This window comes from Thamnophis sirtalis, unplaced genomic scaffold, assembly GCF_051295495.1.
Source record: "Thamnophis sirtalis isolate CommonGarterSnake01/CBP01778 unplaced genomic scaffold, rThaSir2_p1.2 scaffold_2, whole genome shotgun sequence".
Lineage (NCBI taxonomy): Eukaryota > Metazoa > Chordata > Lepidosauria > Squamata > Natricidae > Thamnophis > Thamnophis sirtalis.
Window position 1 is genome coordinate 58,904,627 of NW_028261382.1, and position 15,176 is coordinate 58,919,802.

General features: G+C 42.5%; 1 protein-coding gene and 1 long non-coding RNA gene across 2 annotated transcripts; both read left to right on the forward strand.

Moving 5' to 3' along the window:
* Positions 1–1,257: 1,257 nt before the first annotated feature.
* LOC148048866 (uncharacterized) lies at positions 1,258–12,933 on the forward strand. Its single transcript, XM_087705330.1, has 6 exons — positions 1,258–1,336; positions 1,506–1,691; positions 4,014–4,306; positions 10,512–10,703; positions 11,460–11,695; positions 12,505–12,933. The coding sequence occupies exons 1-6, from the start codon at positions 1,258–1,260 to the stop codon at positions 12,620–12,622; spliced, it is 1,104 nt and encodes a 367-aa protein (XP_087561456.1). The 3' UTR covers positions 12,623–12,933.
* Positions 12,934–14,080: 1,147 nt separating this feature from the next.
* LOC148048867 (uncharacterized) lies at positions 14,081–14,878 on the forward strand. Its single transcript, XR_015695359.1, has 2 exons — positions 14,081–14,190; positions 14,600–14,878. It is a non-coding gene; the product is annotated as an uncharacterized LOC148048867 (long non-coding RNA).
* Positions 14,879–15,176: the final 298 nt, after the last annotated feature.

The window sequence follows — 15,176 nt, forward strand, 5'->3', positions numbered from 1 at the left end:
AAACGTGGGTGTAAACTTGCGGTTTCATTTGGTATTGGTCACTATGATTCTTCTTTAGTATTGTCCTTCCTGCTAGATACCTTGCTGTCTACGGAGCTTCTCAGTCATCCAAGTAACGGTTGTCTCAACAGTGCTTCCCCCCCCCCCAAAAAAAAGTCAAGTGGATTATGTTTTTCTCTTGGGAAAGAAATGTTCTTTCCAAGAAGAAGAGAAGGAAAAGGAAAAGATCTTTCATTTCTCATCCAAGAAGCTTCATCAGTTCTGTCAGGTCTCCCCACCATTGTCAGAACTGATGAAGCCTCTTGGATGAGAAGGGAAATCTCTTCTTCAAGGAAAAAGTCATCCCTTTTTCAAGAAAAAACATCGTCCAGTTGCCTTTTGGATGTCAAAAAAGTCCCCCTTATATAGCGTGATGATTTTACTATTTTCTTAGAGGAAATTATATATAGTGAAATAGAGCAAACGAAAAGCATGGATGGAGAGAACCCAACAATTTTAAGCGTGGAGTTGGGATTTAAACCTGGGATTCTCCAGTTGACGCTTTGCACCAATTTATCTATTCATCTCTAAGCTCATAAATGTCATATGTTGATCATAAAGTACAGGTTACACCAGTGGTGGGTTTCAAAAATTGTTCGAACCTACTCTGTGGGTGTGGCCTCCTTTGTGGGAGTGGCTTGCTGCCCATGTGACAGGTTGGGAGTGGCTTGCCGCCCATGTGACCGGATATGAAGATGTTGACAACACTTGTCAGATCCACCTTAAATTACCTCACACACAGCACTGGCCTGCATAAGAATATGATGTAAACTTGTTTTTTAAAAGGCATCTTTGGTTTGCGTTAAAACAACTTCAACACACGCAATGTTCTGATTGCACCACCAATGCAGTAGTCATCACTTTTCACAGAGCCCCTGAGTTTAATAAATATGCGCATGATAGTGTAGAATAGTCATATCCAAGGACCAGTTGTGGGTTTCAAAAATTTTTGGAACCTCTTCTGTAGGTGTGGCCTGCTTTCTGGGTCCACTGGTGGAACCTCTTCTAACCGGTTCGGTAGATTTGATGAACCGGTTCTACCGAATAGGTGCGAACTGGTAGGAGCCCACCTCTGGGTTACACCTTTAGTTAACTGCACAGTCCTCCTGTTTGGTAACTACAGGGATCAGCACGGTTTTAAGAACAATCTAATTTGCATGCTAATTTTATTCCTCCCCTCTAGGGATTTAAGAGAGGCCAGGTTGAAGCCAATGACTGATGGATCCATTCAGGAAGACCATCGAAGTGTCCACCATGGCTTCGGTTCTTCTGCTCCTCACCATCCTCTCTTCCTTAGGTGAGACCAAGAGAATCAGGGGGCAGGAGGGAAAAATCCTTTTGATGGTCACCCTGTGGAATGCAGGGCAGCAGATGCTGGCCATGGTTTGGCTGCGTACCATAGATTCACCTTATGTTCCTTAATTCCATGCTCTGCTTTGTTCCCTAAACCCCACGTCCTCTTTCAGGAGCCAGCATCCAGCAGCTGCAGAGCTTGAAAGATCCAGATTTTGTAGCTCCAGCAGGGACCATCGTCATGTCCTGTAGATATGATGGAAGGACCATCACTGACAACAATTACCCACGATGGATCCAGCAGAAGGCAGGGCAGATCCTGAGGCTCTTGATACACAGCACCAGCAGCAGGCCCTCAGGTGTCCCAGCCCGTTTCCCGGGCTCCAGGTCAGGGAATACCATGTCTCTGACCATCAGAGGGGCCTTGGTGGAAGACGAGGCTACTTATTACTGTTTAATTTGGACAGGGAACGGGTGCCCGGTGATCGATTCGAATAGGGAAGTGAGACCAAAACCCTGGAAAGGAAGTGAAATTTCTATATTGGTTTGCTTTCCCTTCCACTAGAGAAGACCTTAAATCCACCAAGAAATGACAAGATTGTATCTTCTCCCTCTTTCAAAAACAGAAAGATCTCTTTCTAAACTCAACATCAAGCGGATCTAAGAAACAAGGACAAATGCCAAACACGGGGCTTAGAGTGGAGTCCTGCAGGCTACTTCTGTTGACTGCCAGCTGCCTGCCATTTGGCAGCTCGAATCTCACCAGGCTCAAGGTTGACTCAACCTTCTGTGGGTAAAATGAGGACCCAGATTGTTGGGGGAAATAGGCTGACTCTGTAAACCTCTTAGAAAGGGCTCTAAAGCACTGTAAAGCGGTATATGTCTGTGCTGTTGCTATTATCTATCCTTCCTTCCTTCCTTCCTTCCTTCCCTCCCTCCCTCCCTCCCTCCCTCCCTCTCTCCTTCCTTCCTTCCTTCCTTCCCAGTGGCTGGAATCAGTATTGCACACTAACTTTGCCCACTTCCAGGAGTTTTATTCTGAACAGCTCAAGATTGACTCAATCTTCCATTCTTCCAGGGTGGGTAAAATGAGGACACAGATTGTTGGGAGCAAGAGGCTGACTCTGTAAACCACTTAGAGAGGGCTGTAAAGCACTGTAAAGCACTATATAAGTCTAAGTGCTATTGCTATTGTTCTTCCTTCTTTCCTTTCCTTTCCTTTCCTTTCCTTCCTTCCTTCCTTCCTTTCCTCCCAGTGGTTGGAATGCAATATTGCAGGCTAATTCTGCCAACAGCCAGCAGTTCAATCCTGACCGGCTCAAGGTTGACTCAGCCTTCCATCCTTCCGAGGTGGATAAAATGAGGACCCAGATTGTTGGGGACAAGAGGCTGACTTTGTCAACCACTTAGAGACGGTTGAAAAAGCACTGTGAAGCAGTATATAAGTCTAAGTGCTATTGCTCTGGCTATAGTTCATCCTGATAAACAATAAAGTCAGTTAGATGGGCCAGAAAGCAAGGCAATCCTAGTAGCCTCCCTTGACTGGTGTCCTTTTCTAAATTCATATTTTCGGTACATAACTAGAATCAGGTATGATCTGAGGAGAAATCCTTCATGTCATTCTAAGACTGATGAATGGCACTTTGGTCCCCCCATTTTCTTCTCTGTTTTAACCCCACACTGAACTCCTATATCAGCCAAGCCACCAGATGCATCTGATGAAGAGGGCTGCAGCTCATAAATGTTTGGGGCTTTTGACAATATATGTTTCTTCTGCAAAGTTCTACACTCATCCTGATTTGGGGAAAAGCCTCTAGGAAGTGCCATGGATCGAGCTTCCTTTTTATATTATGGCGGGACTCCAGCTCCAAAGTTAATAGTCCATGTGGCCATTGGACTGGATTTTTGTCCACTCTTGGAGATCCCCCTGGATGAGCACAACAACTTTTCAGGAAAACATGAATCAGTGACCTAACATAGATGGTTGTCATTCCTAATATCCCTGAAATAGGTCACAATTTCCCTCAAAAGCTGAGACGGATCTGTCTCAGCCTGAACAAGGAAGGATGATGGAGATAAAATGAGGACAATTCTCATGAATGCTTTCTACACCTCAAGTGAGGTGAATTCCTTCCTCAATGTTCTTGCTGAGCCAAACAAGATGGTCTGTTGAAAAGCTGTATCAGCAAATCATAATCCTCAAAGAGAATTGCAGAATAACAGAGTTGGAAGGGACCTTGGAGGTCTTCTACTCCAACCCCTGTTCAAGTAGGAAGGGACCTTCAAGAGAAGGGCTTTCCTTTGATCGGAAGCAGGCTGTGATATCCGAGGAAGATACATCTAGCAGGTAGATCATTTGCATGAATTTGAATTCCCCACTGACAAAAGGCTTAAGAGCAGAGAGCACATCTGGATCTGCACGCAATTCACTTCTGACATCATCTTCTACCATGGCCTGGTTGCCTCTTCTTCTCATCTTCTCCTCTTCCTTTATGGGTAATTTATATCTTGGGATTCTACAAAAAATTGTTGTGACTATAGGCTTCCTCTGTCTACTGATAATTCAGACATTGATTTCCTAATTTCTGTTCCTTCCACACATTTCTTCTTATTTAAAGGTCTCCATTGCTTAAGTGGACATTGTGCTGATAGTCTTTTCTGTCTTCTTTGTGGTCTTTCAGGAACTTTTTCTCAAGTTGTCCTCACTCAACCAGAATCTGTGTCTGGATCTCCTGGAGGGACAATCCGAATCACTTGTACTAAAAACAGTGGAACACTTAGTGGAAGATATACCTCCTGGTATCAACAGAAGCCTGGAAATGCCCCCAAACTCCTTATATATTATGATAGCAGCAGACCCTCTGGAATCCCAGAACGATTCTCCGGATCTCTTGAAAACTCTGAAACATCTGCCGTGTTAACTATCTCCAGTCTTCAGACAGAGGATGAAGCTGATTATTATTGCCTGTATTATGTAGGTGCTGACGAGTGCACAGTGCTACAATCCCATTGAAGAGCTGAACAAAAACCTTGTAGCTGCTGATCTCCGACATGCATGACTTGCAAATGTGTGACATCTTGTTCTTGGTTCCTCAAAGTCTTCCCAAGCTGTCAGGTGTTTCCTCACGCCTGTCAGTCCATTTTAGACTCTTGGGGGATACGATGACATCTGAGTTTTAGAAGGATGTTGTAATCGGACTGGGACTTTATAGTGGGGGGGGATGAAATGGGATCAGTTGACCTATGTCTACATCTCATTTAACATACAGATTCACTCAGAGCACCACATAATATCCCATTTGGAGACCTATTGCCTATCTTCATCCCACATTCCAACTATGGGTTGGGCTTCTTTCCTCCTGGTCTTATGAACCTTCTGATGTGGACAACCTCTTTTTGGTTCTTATTGGTCATTTCTGTTCAGGGAAGCTTCTTCTGAGTCCATCACACTTTCCTTTTAGATCTAACATTTCTCTCCCCTTTGAAATTGCACCTCCTTGGTAGAAACTGTTCTTTACTCTTTGCTTCCTTTCAAGATTTTGGCCCTGTTAGTCTTATATCATGATGGGCCACCAGGTCTTATCTTAGTATGGTAGTCCCTGTAGCCTCTGACCTGATTTTTTGGTCAACTTTGATGAGCACTGCAGATTTTTTGGGAAACATAAATTTGCGACCTAACATTATTGTCGCTTCTAAACATCTGTAAAATGGGCCATCATTTCCCTGCATTGTTGAGTGAAATGGTTCTTAATCATCCTTAATCATCCGCCTTCTCTTTCAGTATCCTGCAGAGAAAGAGTCAGGATTTATTATAACAAAATGAGTGAAGATATTGGAGATTAATAGAATTCCTAGGATCAGTTGTAACCTCATCAGAAACATGAGCAGAATAAGAGACTCTTTAAAAGATCCACTCATTTTTCTGGCTCTGTGAAAAGTTTATCCAATTCTGTCTCCTTGAGCATCTTCAGTCCATCTCAAATTGCCTACAACTGGACTCTCCCTTGTTGGTTTTGTTTGCCTTAATTGTTGGGTGTTTTTTTAAAAAAATCTATGCTTTTATAGGATTAGAATTAGGGTTAGGGTTACGGTCATAACTATGTTCTCCTATATTCCCATTCTTCCTTCTCATCCACTTTCTTTAGGGTCATGAAAAAATAGATTTCAACATGTTATTTCCATTTGATGTTGGTCACTATGCTTCATCTTTATTTTGACAAAGAGGATCTTGGCATCTCCTTTGCCCAACCCCCCAAAATTATCTTGAGGCTTAGGTAACATAACCAGTAGAGGTCAGGATTGCCATGTTTTCTAAACTTAGTCTGAAATTTTAGTCCCCAGAGTCCTAGTTTAAGGCGGCTTCTAATGCAGGCTGTCAGAAGCAATGAGAAAATATGTTAATGCATGGAAAAGAGTTTGAATAATCAATATAAAGAAATAAAGAAATGGATTGAAGTTCCTGTTTATATTATGGTGGGACACCAGCTCCCATCTTAGTAGTCCATATGGCCATTGGACTGGATTTTTGTTCACTCTTAGAGATCCCCTCGAATGAGCACAACAACTTTTCAGGAAAACATGAATCAGTGTCCTAACATAGATGGGTTTCATTCCTAACATCCCTGAAAGAAGTCACAATTTCCCTGAAAAGCTGAGAGGGATCTGTCTCAGTCTGAAGTAGGACGGATGAAGGATGTTAAATGAGGACAATTCTCACGCCCACTTTCTACACCACAGATGAGCTGAAGTCCTTCCCAAATGTTCCCACTCAGCCAAACAGGATGGTCCCTTCAAATGCTGCATCAGGAAATCATGATCCTCAAAGAGTTGGAAGAGACCATGGAGGTCTTTTAGTCCAACCCCTGCTCAGGCAGGAAGGAACCTTCTAGGGATGGCCTTTCCTTTTATCTAAAGCAGGCTTTGATATCTGAGGAAGATTCAATGAACAGGCGGATCATTTGCATGAATTTGAATTCCTCACTGGCCAAAGGCTTAAGAGCAGAGAGCACAGCTGGATCTGCAGACAATTCGGTTTTGACCTCATCCCCAACCATGGCTTGGATGCCTCTTATCTTGGCTATCCTTTCATCTTCCTTTACGGGTAATTTATGTCTTGGGATTTCTAGTCTAAAATTGCTGGGACTATGACTTTCCTCTGTCTACTGATAATTCAGAAATCCATCTCCTAATTTCTGTTCCTACCACACGTATCCTCTGATTTCAGTGAAGATTTTTGCTGATAGAGTCTTTCCTGTCATCTTTATTGTCTTTTAGGGACTTTCTCCCAAGTTGTCCTGACTCAACCAGAATCTGTGGCTGGATCTCCTGGAGGGTCAATCCGAATCACTTGTTCTATAAGCAGTGGAACAATTGGATCAAGCTATTCCTCCTGGTATCAACAGAAGCCTGGAAATGCCCCCAAACTCATTATATATTCTGATACCAGCAGACCCTCTGGAATCCCAGAACGGTTCTCTGGTTCAGTTGAAAACTCGAGAACGTCTGCCGTGTTAACCATCTCCAATCTTCAGGCAGAGGATGAAGCTGATTATTATTGCCTGTCTTATATAAGTGGTGGCACGTACACAATGATACAATCTCACTGAAGAGCTGAACAAAAACCTTCCAGCAGGTGATGTCCGGTATGCATGACTAGCCAACCTGTAAAAATGTGGTGGCAAGTAAAAAAAGAGGGGGGTGAGCCCCTTTGTTCGTAAATAGAATTTAAAATTTGTAACAAAAAAATATTGCAAAAAACAAAAACAAAAAACATTTCTGTTGCTAAGTAAGACAGATATTTTTTCAGAATTTTTTTTTATTTTTTGTTCCCTTACATTCCATTTTAAGTATACGTTCACATAATTATTATTCTTTACATTTGTCATTCTTATACATTTGTTATTTCATTTAATAGGTTATAATATACAGTTTGGGTTGCTTTATTTACCATCCCTTCTACCTGTTGTAACACCACAGCAACAGAAATGTTTTCCCTTTCTTTTCCTCCTCCCTCCCTTCTCTACTTCCTTCCTTCCTCCTCTCCTTCCCCTTCCTTCTTCCCTTCCCTTTTTCCTACTCCTACTCTTCCTTTTCCCCTTCCTACCCTCTCTCCTTCTCTTTCTCTCCCTTCCATCTTCCTCTCCTCACCTCTTTCTTCTTTCCCTCGTCTTCCTTTCATTCTCTCCTCCCCTCTCCCTTCTTTTTCTCCTATTGTTGTAGATGTCTCTTTCAGATCTCAGTTTATGTTTCCTTAGGATGGTATTTCCACCAACCCAAATATAATTTCATATCATTTCTTGTTCCCTTTCCTTTCGCTAATCTATCCTAACTGTGTTCCCCCTCTTTATATCTCTCTAGTAAGACAGATGCTAAGTGATTATTATACGATTCCCCCATTATACGATTTTCTTGCCACAACTGTTAAGCATCTGAATGTTTTTTATAAAGTTTTTTATGTTTTCATTTTCATAACATATAATCACATGTATACTATTACATAGCCAACATCATATTATATAATTAAATTTTTACATCATCTTACCATCAACTCCCAAAAACAATTATTGGCTCTTCTGCTCTCCATACACCATATTTGTACCTTATCCATCACTTTCTTCTCCATCTCTCCTCTCCCTCCCTACATCCTTTCTTCCCTCTGGCATCCTTCCCTTCTCTACTTCCCTTCCTCTCTCCTTCTCTCCCCTTTCCACTCCTCCTTTCTCTCCCCCACCTTCTCTCTTTACCCTCTCTTCTTCCCTTCCCTCTCTCCTCTACTTCACACTCTTCATCTCAATTACTTGGTGTATTTCAGCTTCTGAGCAAGCTCCATTTTATGTTGATGGTATTTATAATTCCTTTTCAGTAGACATATTTAATTTTAACATGTATTCTCCTTTTTTAAACAAAATAGAACAAAAAGGTATACATATATAGTCATTGTGCTTTTAAACCCCCCTTCCTGGCCACAGAAAGGCTGCAGAGGTTGTTAAGTGTGAAAACGGGCATAAGCCACAGTGCCGTTGTAACTTTGAACAGTCACTCAATGAATCCTTGTAAGTCATGGATTACCTTTACAGCAGATTTGGGCGTTCAAAGCAGACTGTTCCTTTAAAAGAAAGCCTTTGCAAGTAAGAACTTTCAGAATTGGGGTCGCTAAACTAAATACAAATAGAAAAAGCCCTTCAGAGGGAGTGGCTGCAGCTTTGCATTGTCTTAGCAGTCAATCTACGGCTAACAGCTGACCTTTGGTAACAAGTATTCAGGCTTTTTGTGTGTTTGCTTTGCAACTTGATAATCCGCAGCAGAGTCAGAGAATCGGCAGGATGGTGAGTAGAGGAGAAAGATACTTTTAAAGTATCTTTTGTGCTGGTTAATTTAGAGTGGCCTTCTTTTCCATCTGGAAGCAAGTCTGCTTGAGTTGAGATTCTTTAGGATGAAAGAGTGAGAGCTTTAGGATGAAAGAGTGAGAGCTTTAGGATGAAAGAGTGGTGGTAGTAGTAGAGGTGCCCTTAAAGTAGGACGTAAAGTGAGATTTGGACGTTAAGTGTTAAACCTACTGGGTCAGGCTGGACAGCCTCTGGGGGCCCCTTTACTTCTATATTAAAAAGCCACATAGGCAGAGTTGCAGCTTGCAAAAGAACAGGAAGCAAGTGCCTAACCGCAGAGTTCAAAAGTCTGAGAAGACCACAAGGGTAAGCTAAAGTTCGCTAAGAGACTCGTACTCAGTACCTATGACCCAAGACAAAAGGAGAAGTAAGACCCCATCTCCTTATAAGGCTTTCTCCTCAAGGTAACCAATAGGAAATGAGTTAAGTGTTTGCGTGTGAAGCTGCCTTTGAGAATGTATAAGAACGTGTGCTTCGATAATGAAGGTTGTTCAGAACTTGCAGTGTTAGCTATTTTGCTAACTTTCTGAACCTGGCTGCCAAATAAACTTTTCCTGTATCCTGAGAAGTCTAAAGCCTGTCATTTTCTGCAACACCCCGTTAACAGAATCACAGAGTTGGAAGGGACCTTGGAGATCTTCTAGACCAACCTCTGCTCAAACAGGAAACTCTACACAATTTCAGACAAATGGTTGTCCAATTTCTTTTTTTTTTAATCTTCCAGTGTTGGGGCACCCATAACAACTGGGGGCAAGTTGTTCCACTGGTTAATTGTTCCAACTCTCTGGAGTTCTGGGTTGGTTCTCTCATGCGTAAGCATTGGAGTTCATCTTTTAAAACATATTTAGGGACCCCTTCAAAGGTGTTTCTGAACCTATGAAATTGTTGGAAGAAATGTCCTTCTGGGTTCGGCTCCAAGTGGAGACATGGAGGCTGCTTGGAAAGATGGTTTATTGGTGGACAGGACCACATGGCTTGAGCTCCTGAACAGAAAAGGTGATTACATGCTTCAATGTTGGAGGAGAAAAGAGAAAGAAAGACTGAGATGCTGAGTCCCTGGTTTTATGCCCTCTCTGGCCTTTGATCTTGTATTCTGATTGGTTGTTGGACTCCCATGGGGCCGTGCAGGGGCAACTCTCTAGGCTGCGTTTTGAATCCAGGTTTGGTTGAGTTCTCAGATGCCATGTGGCGAGTTGGGTAAAGGGCCAATATTATCATGCCTTAATCCCATCCCCCTGAAAATGAAGTGGGGAAGTCTTTATTATGTAAAGGGACTAGCTTGGCCTTCTTAATGGCCCATTGACAAAGTGGGGATGGGCAGGGAGCTACAGGGAGCTATTCTGTCTTTTAAAACATATTTCTTTCTTTTCACATCCAGAGAAATATTCTGCCTTTTCAATATTTCCTAGGATATTTCATTTTTCTGGAAGAGGGCTGGGGTGTCGAACTGGATTTCTCCGAGGGCCAGATGAGCATTGTAGTTCTCCACCGGCTGGCGAGGGGGGAGCGAGGTGGAGATGGGACGGAAGCCTCCTGCAGCCCTTTGCCAGCCAAAACGGGGCCTTGTGTGCCTCATATTTGGCCTCCTGCAACAATGGGCCACATGGAGGCCTCGCACGGTCTGTTTTTGGCTGGCAAAGTGCTGTTAGAGGCTGGGGAGGTTGTGCGGGAGGCCATGTAGGAGGCTCATGGCCGGCTCCACGGGCCAGATTTAAGCACACCGCGGGCCTTGAGTTTCACACTCCTGTTGCAGTGAACTCTCTGCTGTATTTCTTTACCTCTTTTCTCCTTCAGCTGGTCCTGGTGATTGGAGACCTTCACATCCCAGACCGATGTTGCAGCCTTCCAGCCAAGTTTAAAAAGTTGCTGGTTCCAGGCAAGATCCAACATATCCTTTGCACTGGGAACCTTTGCACCAAGGAGAGTTACGATTATTTGAGGACGCTGGCCGGAGATGTCCACATCGTCAGAGGGGACTTTGATGAGGTAGGAGGCTGGAGAACGTGGCTGATTCTGGTTTGGGCAATTGAAGACCGTCTGTTCCTTTGATTGAAAGTTCCACCGAGGTTGCTCGGTTGATGAAGGAGCATCTATTTTCCATGCTCTGGAACGTCTACTGATATTGTGGTGGTTAGCAATGCTTTCATATCGCTTAGACTTAAACCCACTTTAGCATTAGACTGTTGAGCTAAAAACCTACCATTCCCAAGAGGAAATGGACTCAGGTTGACAAATAAACTTGATTCCATTAGCTGTAAATACAAACTAATGGCAGCTTTTTTTTAAATAAAAGTTTTTTACTTTTAGTTTTGAAAACAGACACGACACAAAAAAATCCTCTTTCTTTACATAGTGTAGAAAGTGCATCACTTGGTTACAAAAAAATTCTGTGCATTTCTTTCACTGTCACCCATGATTAATGGCAGCTTTTATGACATGATCAGCACTTAGAAACTTTCCATTACTGCCTTAAAATTAGAAGCCCTTACAGATTGTACAGATTAACAAGAGTTGGAAAGGACCTTATAGGTCATCTAGTCCAACCCTCTCCACCCAAGCAGGAGACCCTACACTATTTCTGACAGGTGGCGGTCCAGTCTCTTCTTGAAAGCCTCCAGGGATGAAGCTCCCACAACCTCCGAAGGCAACTTTTGTTCCATGGGTTGATTGCAATTATTATTATGGAACAATAATAGAATTATAGAATTGTTATTGATTAATAATTGACATGATTCTTTGCAGGGCACGAGTTACCCCCAGCAGAAAATTGTCACTGTTGGACAGTTCAGGATTGGTCTGATCCATGGCCATCAAATTATACCTTGGGGGGATCTGGCCAGCTTGGCGATCCTCCAGAGGCAGCTGGATGTGGACATCTTAATATCTGGCCACACTCACAGGTTTGAGGCCGTAGAACATGAGAAGAAGTTCTACATCAATCCTGGTTCAGCCACAGGGGCCTACAGTGCTCTGAAAAGGTGAGAACTACACATTTTGAGGAATTTGTTTCTGGAGAGCATCTCTTTTCATTGGCTGGTTGTTAGGTGGATGATCAGGCATGGCCATCAAATGGAAAACATTGGAGAAGAGACCCAGGTAAGGTGAATAACAGGGTTGGAAGGGATCTTGGAAGTAAAATAGGATAACAGAGTTGGAAGGGACCTTGGAGGTCTTCTAGTCCAACCCCCTGCCTAGGCAGGAAATCCTACACCACTTCAGATAAAGTGATATCCAACATCGTGTTTAAAACTTCCTGTGTTGGAACATTCACAACTTCTGGAGGCAAGTTGTTCCATTGATTAATTGTTCTAACTGTCAGGAAATTTCTCCTTAGTTCTGAGTTGCTTCTCTCCTTGATTAGATTCCACCCATTGCTTCTTGTTCTGGCCTCAGGTGCTTTGGAGAATAGCTTGACTCCCTCTTCTTTGTCACAGCCCCCGAGATATCAGAATGGAATGGAGCAGAATAGAGCAGAATATGGAATAGAATGTAGAATGTAGAAGAATAGAATAGAATAGAGTAGGGTAGGATAGAATAGAATAGATTATAGATTATAGAGTATAGAGTATAGATTATAGAATGGACAGAATAGACTAGAATAGAAGTAGGGTAGAATAGAGCAGAATAGAGCAGAATAGCAGGATAGAATAGAGCAGAACAGAATAGAATAAAAAAATTTATTGGCCAAGTGTGATTGGACACACAAGGAATTTGTCTTTGGTACTGAAGCGCTCAGTCTACATAAAAATTACTTCCTATTTCAACTACAAATGGTTCTTCTTTCCAGGGATGTAATTCCGTCCTTTGTTCTGATGGATGTTCAGTCCTCTGTTGTCGTTACCTACGTGTATCAACTCATTGGGAACGAGGTGAAAGTAGAAAGGATCGAATACAAGAAAACTTGAAATGGAATGATTTCCCCCAGATGTCTATTTCATCTAGGAAGTTGAGCAAATTTATTCACATCCGTTACGGTGATTTAGTGTTGTACCTGTTCCTCTTGGGTTCTTCAAGCTGCTTGAAGTTATTTGCCATGAATTTAGAGAGCCATCTGAATATTGGAAAGTAACCTTTTTCGATACATTTAAAAAAAAACTCCCCAAATTTGGAATCGCCAAAAACTTCTATTATAATGGCTGATGGGAAAAAAGAGCAAAGGCTGTTTGTATGTCGCAAATGTTTAAGTTTCTGTGTTTGAATAAAGCTGTTTTTTATGTGCATACTGTCAGCGTTCCAAATACCATGTAGAATTAAATCAGAGTTGAAGGCAAAACTATGCTTAAAGTTCCAATTTAATAAAGCAGGCATGTTGGCGCATAGCTGTGGGGATTCCAACTCTGGAAGTTACATCAGAATCCCACCCAGTTAAAAGTTCATGATCTTGTCCCCACACCCACAGTCCATCACATGGTCCAATCTCCTTCTTCCACGCTGGTGTCCATGCCCAGCTTCTTCCGGTCAGGTGTGAAAGTGTGGAGACAAAGGATGACCTTGGCTTCTAGCAAAGAATGAAAAACAATACATTCCAAAACCCTACTCCTTCTAATCCCCCCTCCCATTGACTATACTTAAAGAAACAGCATAATGAAATAAGAGAAAGTGTGGCAGGCCAACATTCTAAAAGGAATATAAATGCAGGCCTGACACATACCTTGAGAAGGTGTCATTTCTGAAATCCAAGGACTGGGGTGGAATGGTTGACTTTAACATGGCCTTAAGGAATACTTTGTGTTTGTGAATAAATCAAAATGTAAGTCTACAAGGGGAAGGTAGAGTGGGTAGCAAATATACACCTCACCTGCCTGGAATCCACACTGTATAAAGGAAATTAATACAATTGAATGAGTCTAGAAGTATTTCAAGAGAAGATTACTCTGTGTCAAGAATTTGGAGAATGTTATCAGACAATATTATGTTCTTATATGGTGCATATTTACCTTCAATTCAGCAATGTAATTATGAACTGTTAAATCTTTCCCCTATGTTCTCTTTTTGGATATATTTGATGTTGGATGTTTCCTATCAAATAACTTTGCTATTTAAAACAGCAAGTCACGCCTGATAGTTAAAGCACTCAAAATTGCGAATATTTTTTTTGAATGCTTAGATCCTCACGTTAGGAAACACGATTGAAGGTGTAGCTCTACTGAGTGGATCTTCCTGATTTGGGCACCCCTGGTTCTGTTTTCTGCCAATGGACCAGGCTTTTGCCTCATAAGAGTTGCATGAATTTTGCTGATGCAAATTCCTCCTCTGGTCGTTTGCTTCTGTTTGGAAGGTGTCACGCATGGCTGGCCAACTCAGCAAAAAGCCCAAACATTTGCATGGACGTCATTGATGCCTTCTGAGAAGATTTAAAGAGAGCAGGTGGAGAAAGATCCCACCGTCATTTCCTTCTCATCTGTCCGAATCTGCGGCTGTAGATAACCTACCATGATCTGGTCAATATTTCTCTTTGCCTTTCTAAATTCAGGTAAGGAAGCAGGGGCATTGAGCATCGGTGCAGCTGTAGTATTTTGGATCACAGAAAATCTCATCATCGTGATCTTATTTTTCTCCTCCATGAAAGCAAAGAGCTAGAAAACACTTCAAAATGTGCTATAATTTCAGTGAGAATATTTTTTTAGCTCAGGGGTTGAATTTGAGGGAAGCCTCGATGCTCTGACCTTGGTTGTTTTCTTGACAATGTTTCATTATCCTAAGTAGGTGACGCCATCAGTGGCGAGAAAACCCCACTCCCCACTAGCACTGATGATGTTACCTAGTATGGGTAATGAAAGGTCTGCAAGAAAACCACTAGAGCATCAAGGATGCTTCATATTATACTTTGCTGGCATTCTGAAAAGTCTAGAAAATGAGTCCGTTGCTTTCTCTTCTCCAAGGGGTCAATTCACAGTCACCATGGACCCAGCCAGCCTCCATGTCCGTCTCTCTGGGAGAAACGGTGAAATTATCCTGCACCGTTAGTGGAAGTTTGTATACTATTTCCTGGCACCAACAGAAGTCTGGGCAGGCTCCTCGGTATGTGCACTATTCGGGTGGCAGCAGGGGTGACGGGATCCCGGATCGGTTCACGGCTTCTACCTCGGGATCCGTTGGGTATTTAACCATCACTGGAATCCAGGCTGAAGACGAGGCTGATTATTACTGTTTGATGTGGCGTAGCACTGCCAGCTCGTTGCACAGTGGTACAATCTGATGAAGAACTGAGACAAAAACCATCTCTCGTCCTCCACAGCAGCCGAGTGGAAGTCCTTAGAAAGCATAATTCAATGCACAAGTGAGACTTGTTATATTAAAGACACAAATCAACCGCTCTCACAGCCATAACCCATTTTTGGGAATACACAGAGACCCAGTGAGTTGAATGTAGCAGCAAAAGTTTCCTGGTTACAATAAACATTTGCTCTTTCTCTCCTGTGCTTTTTCAAGAGGCAACTGGATTTTATTTGTTTTTCC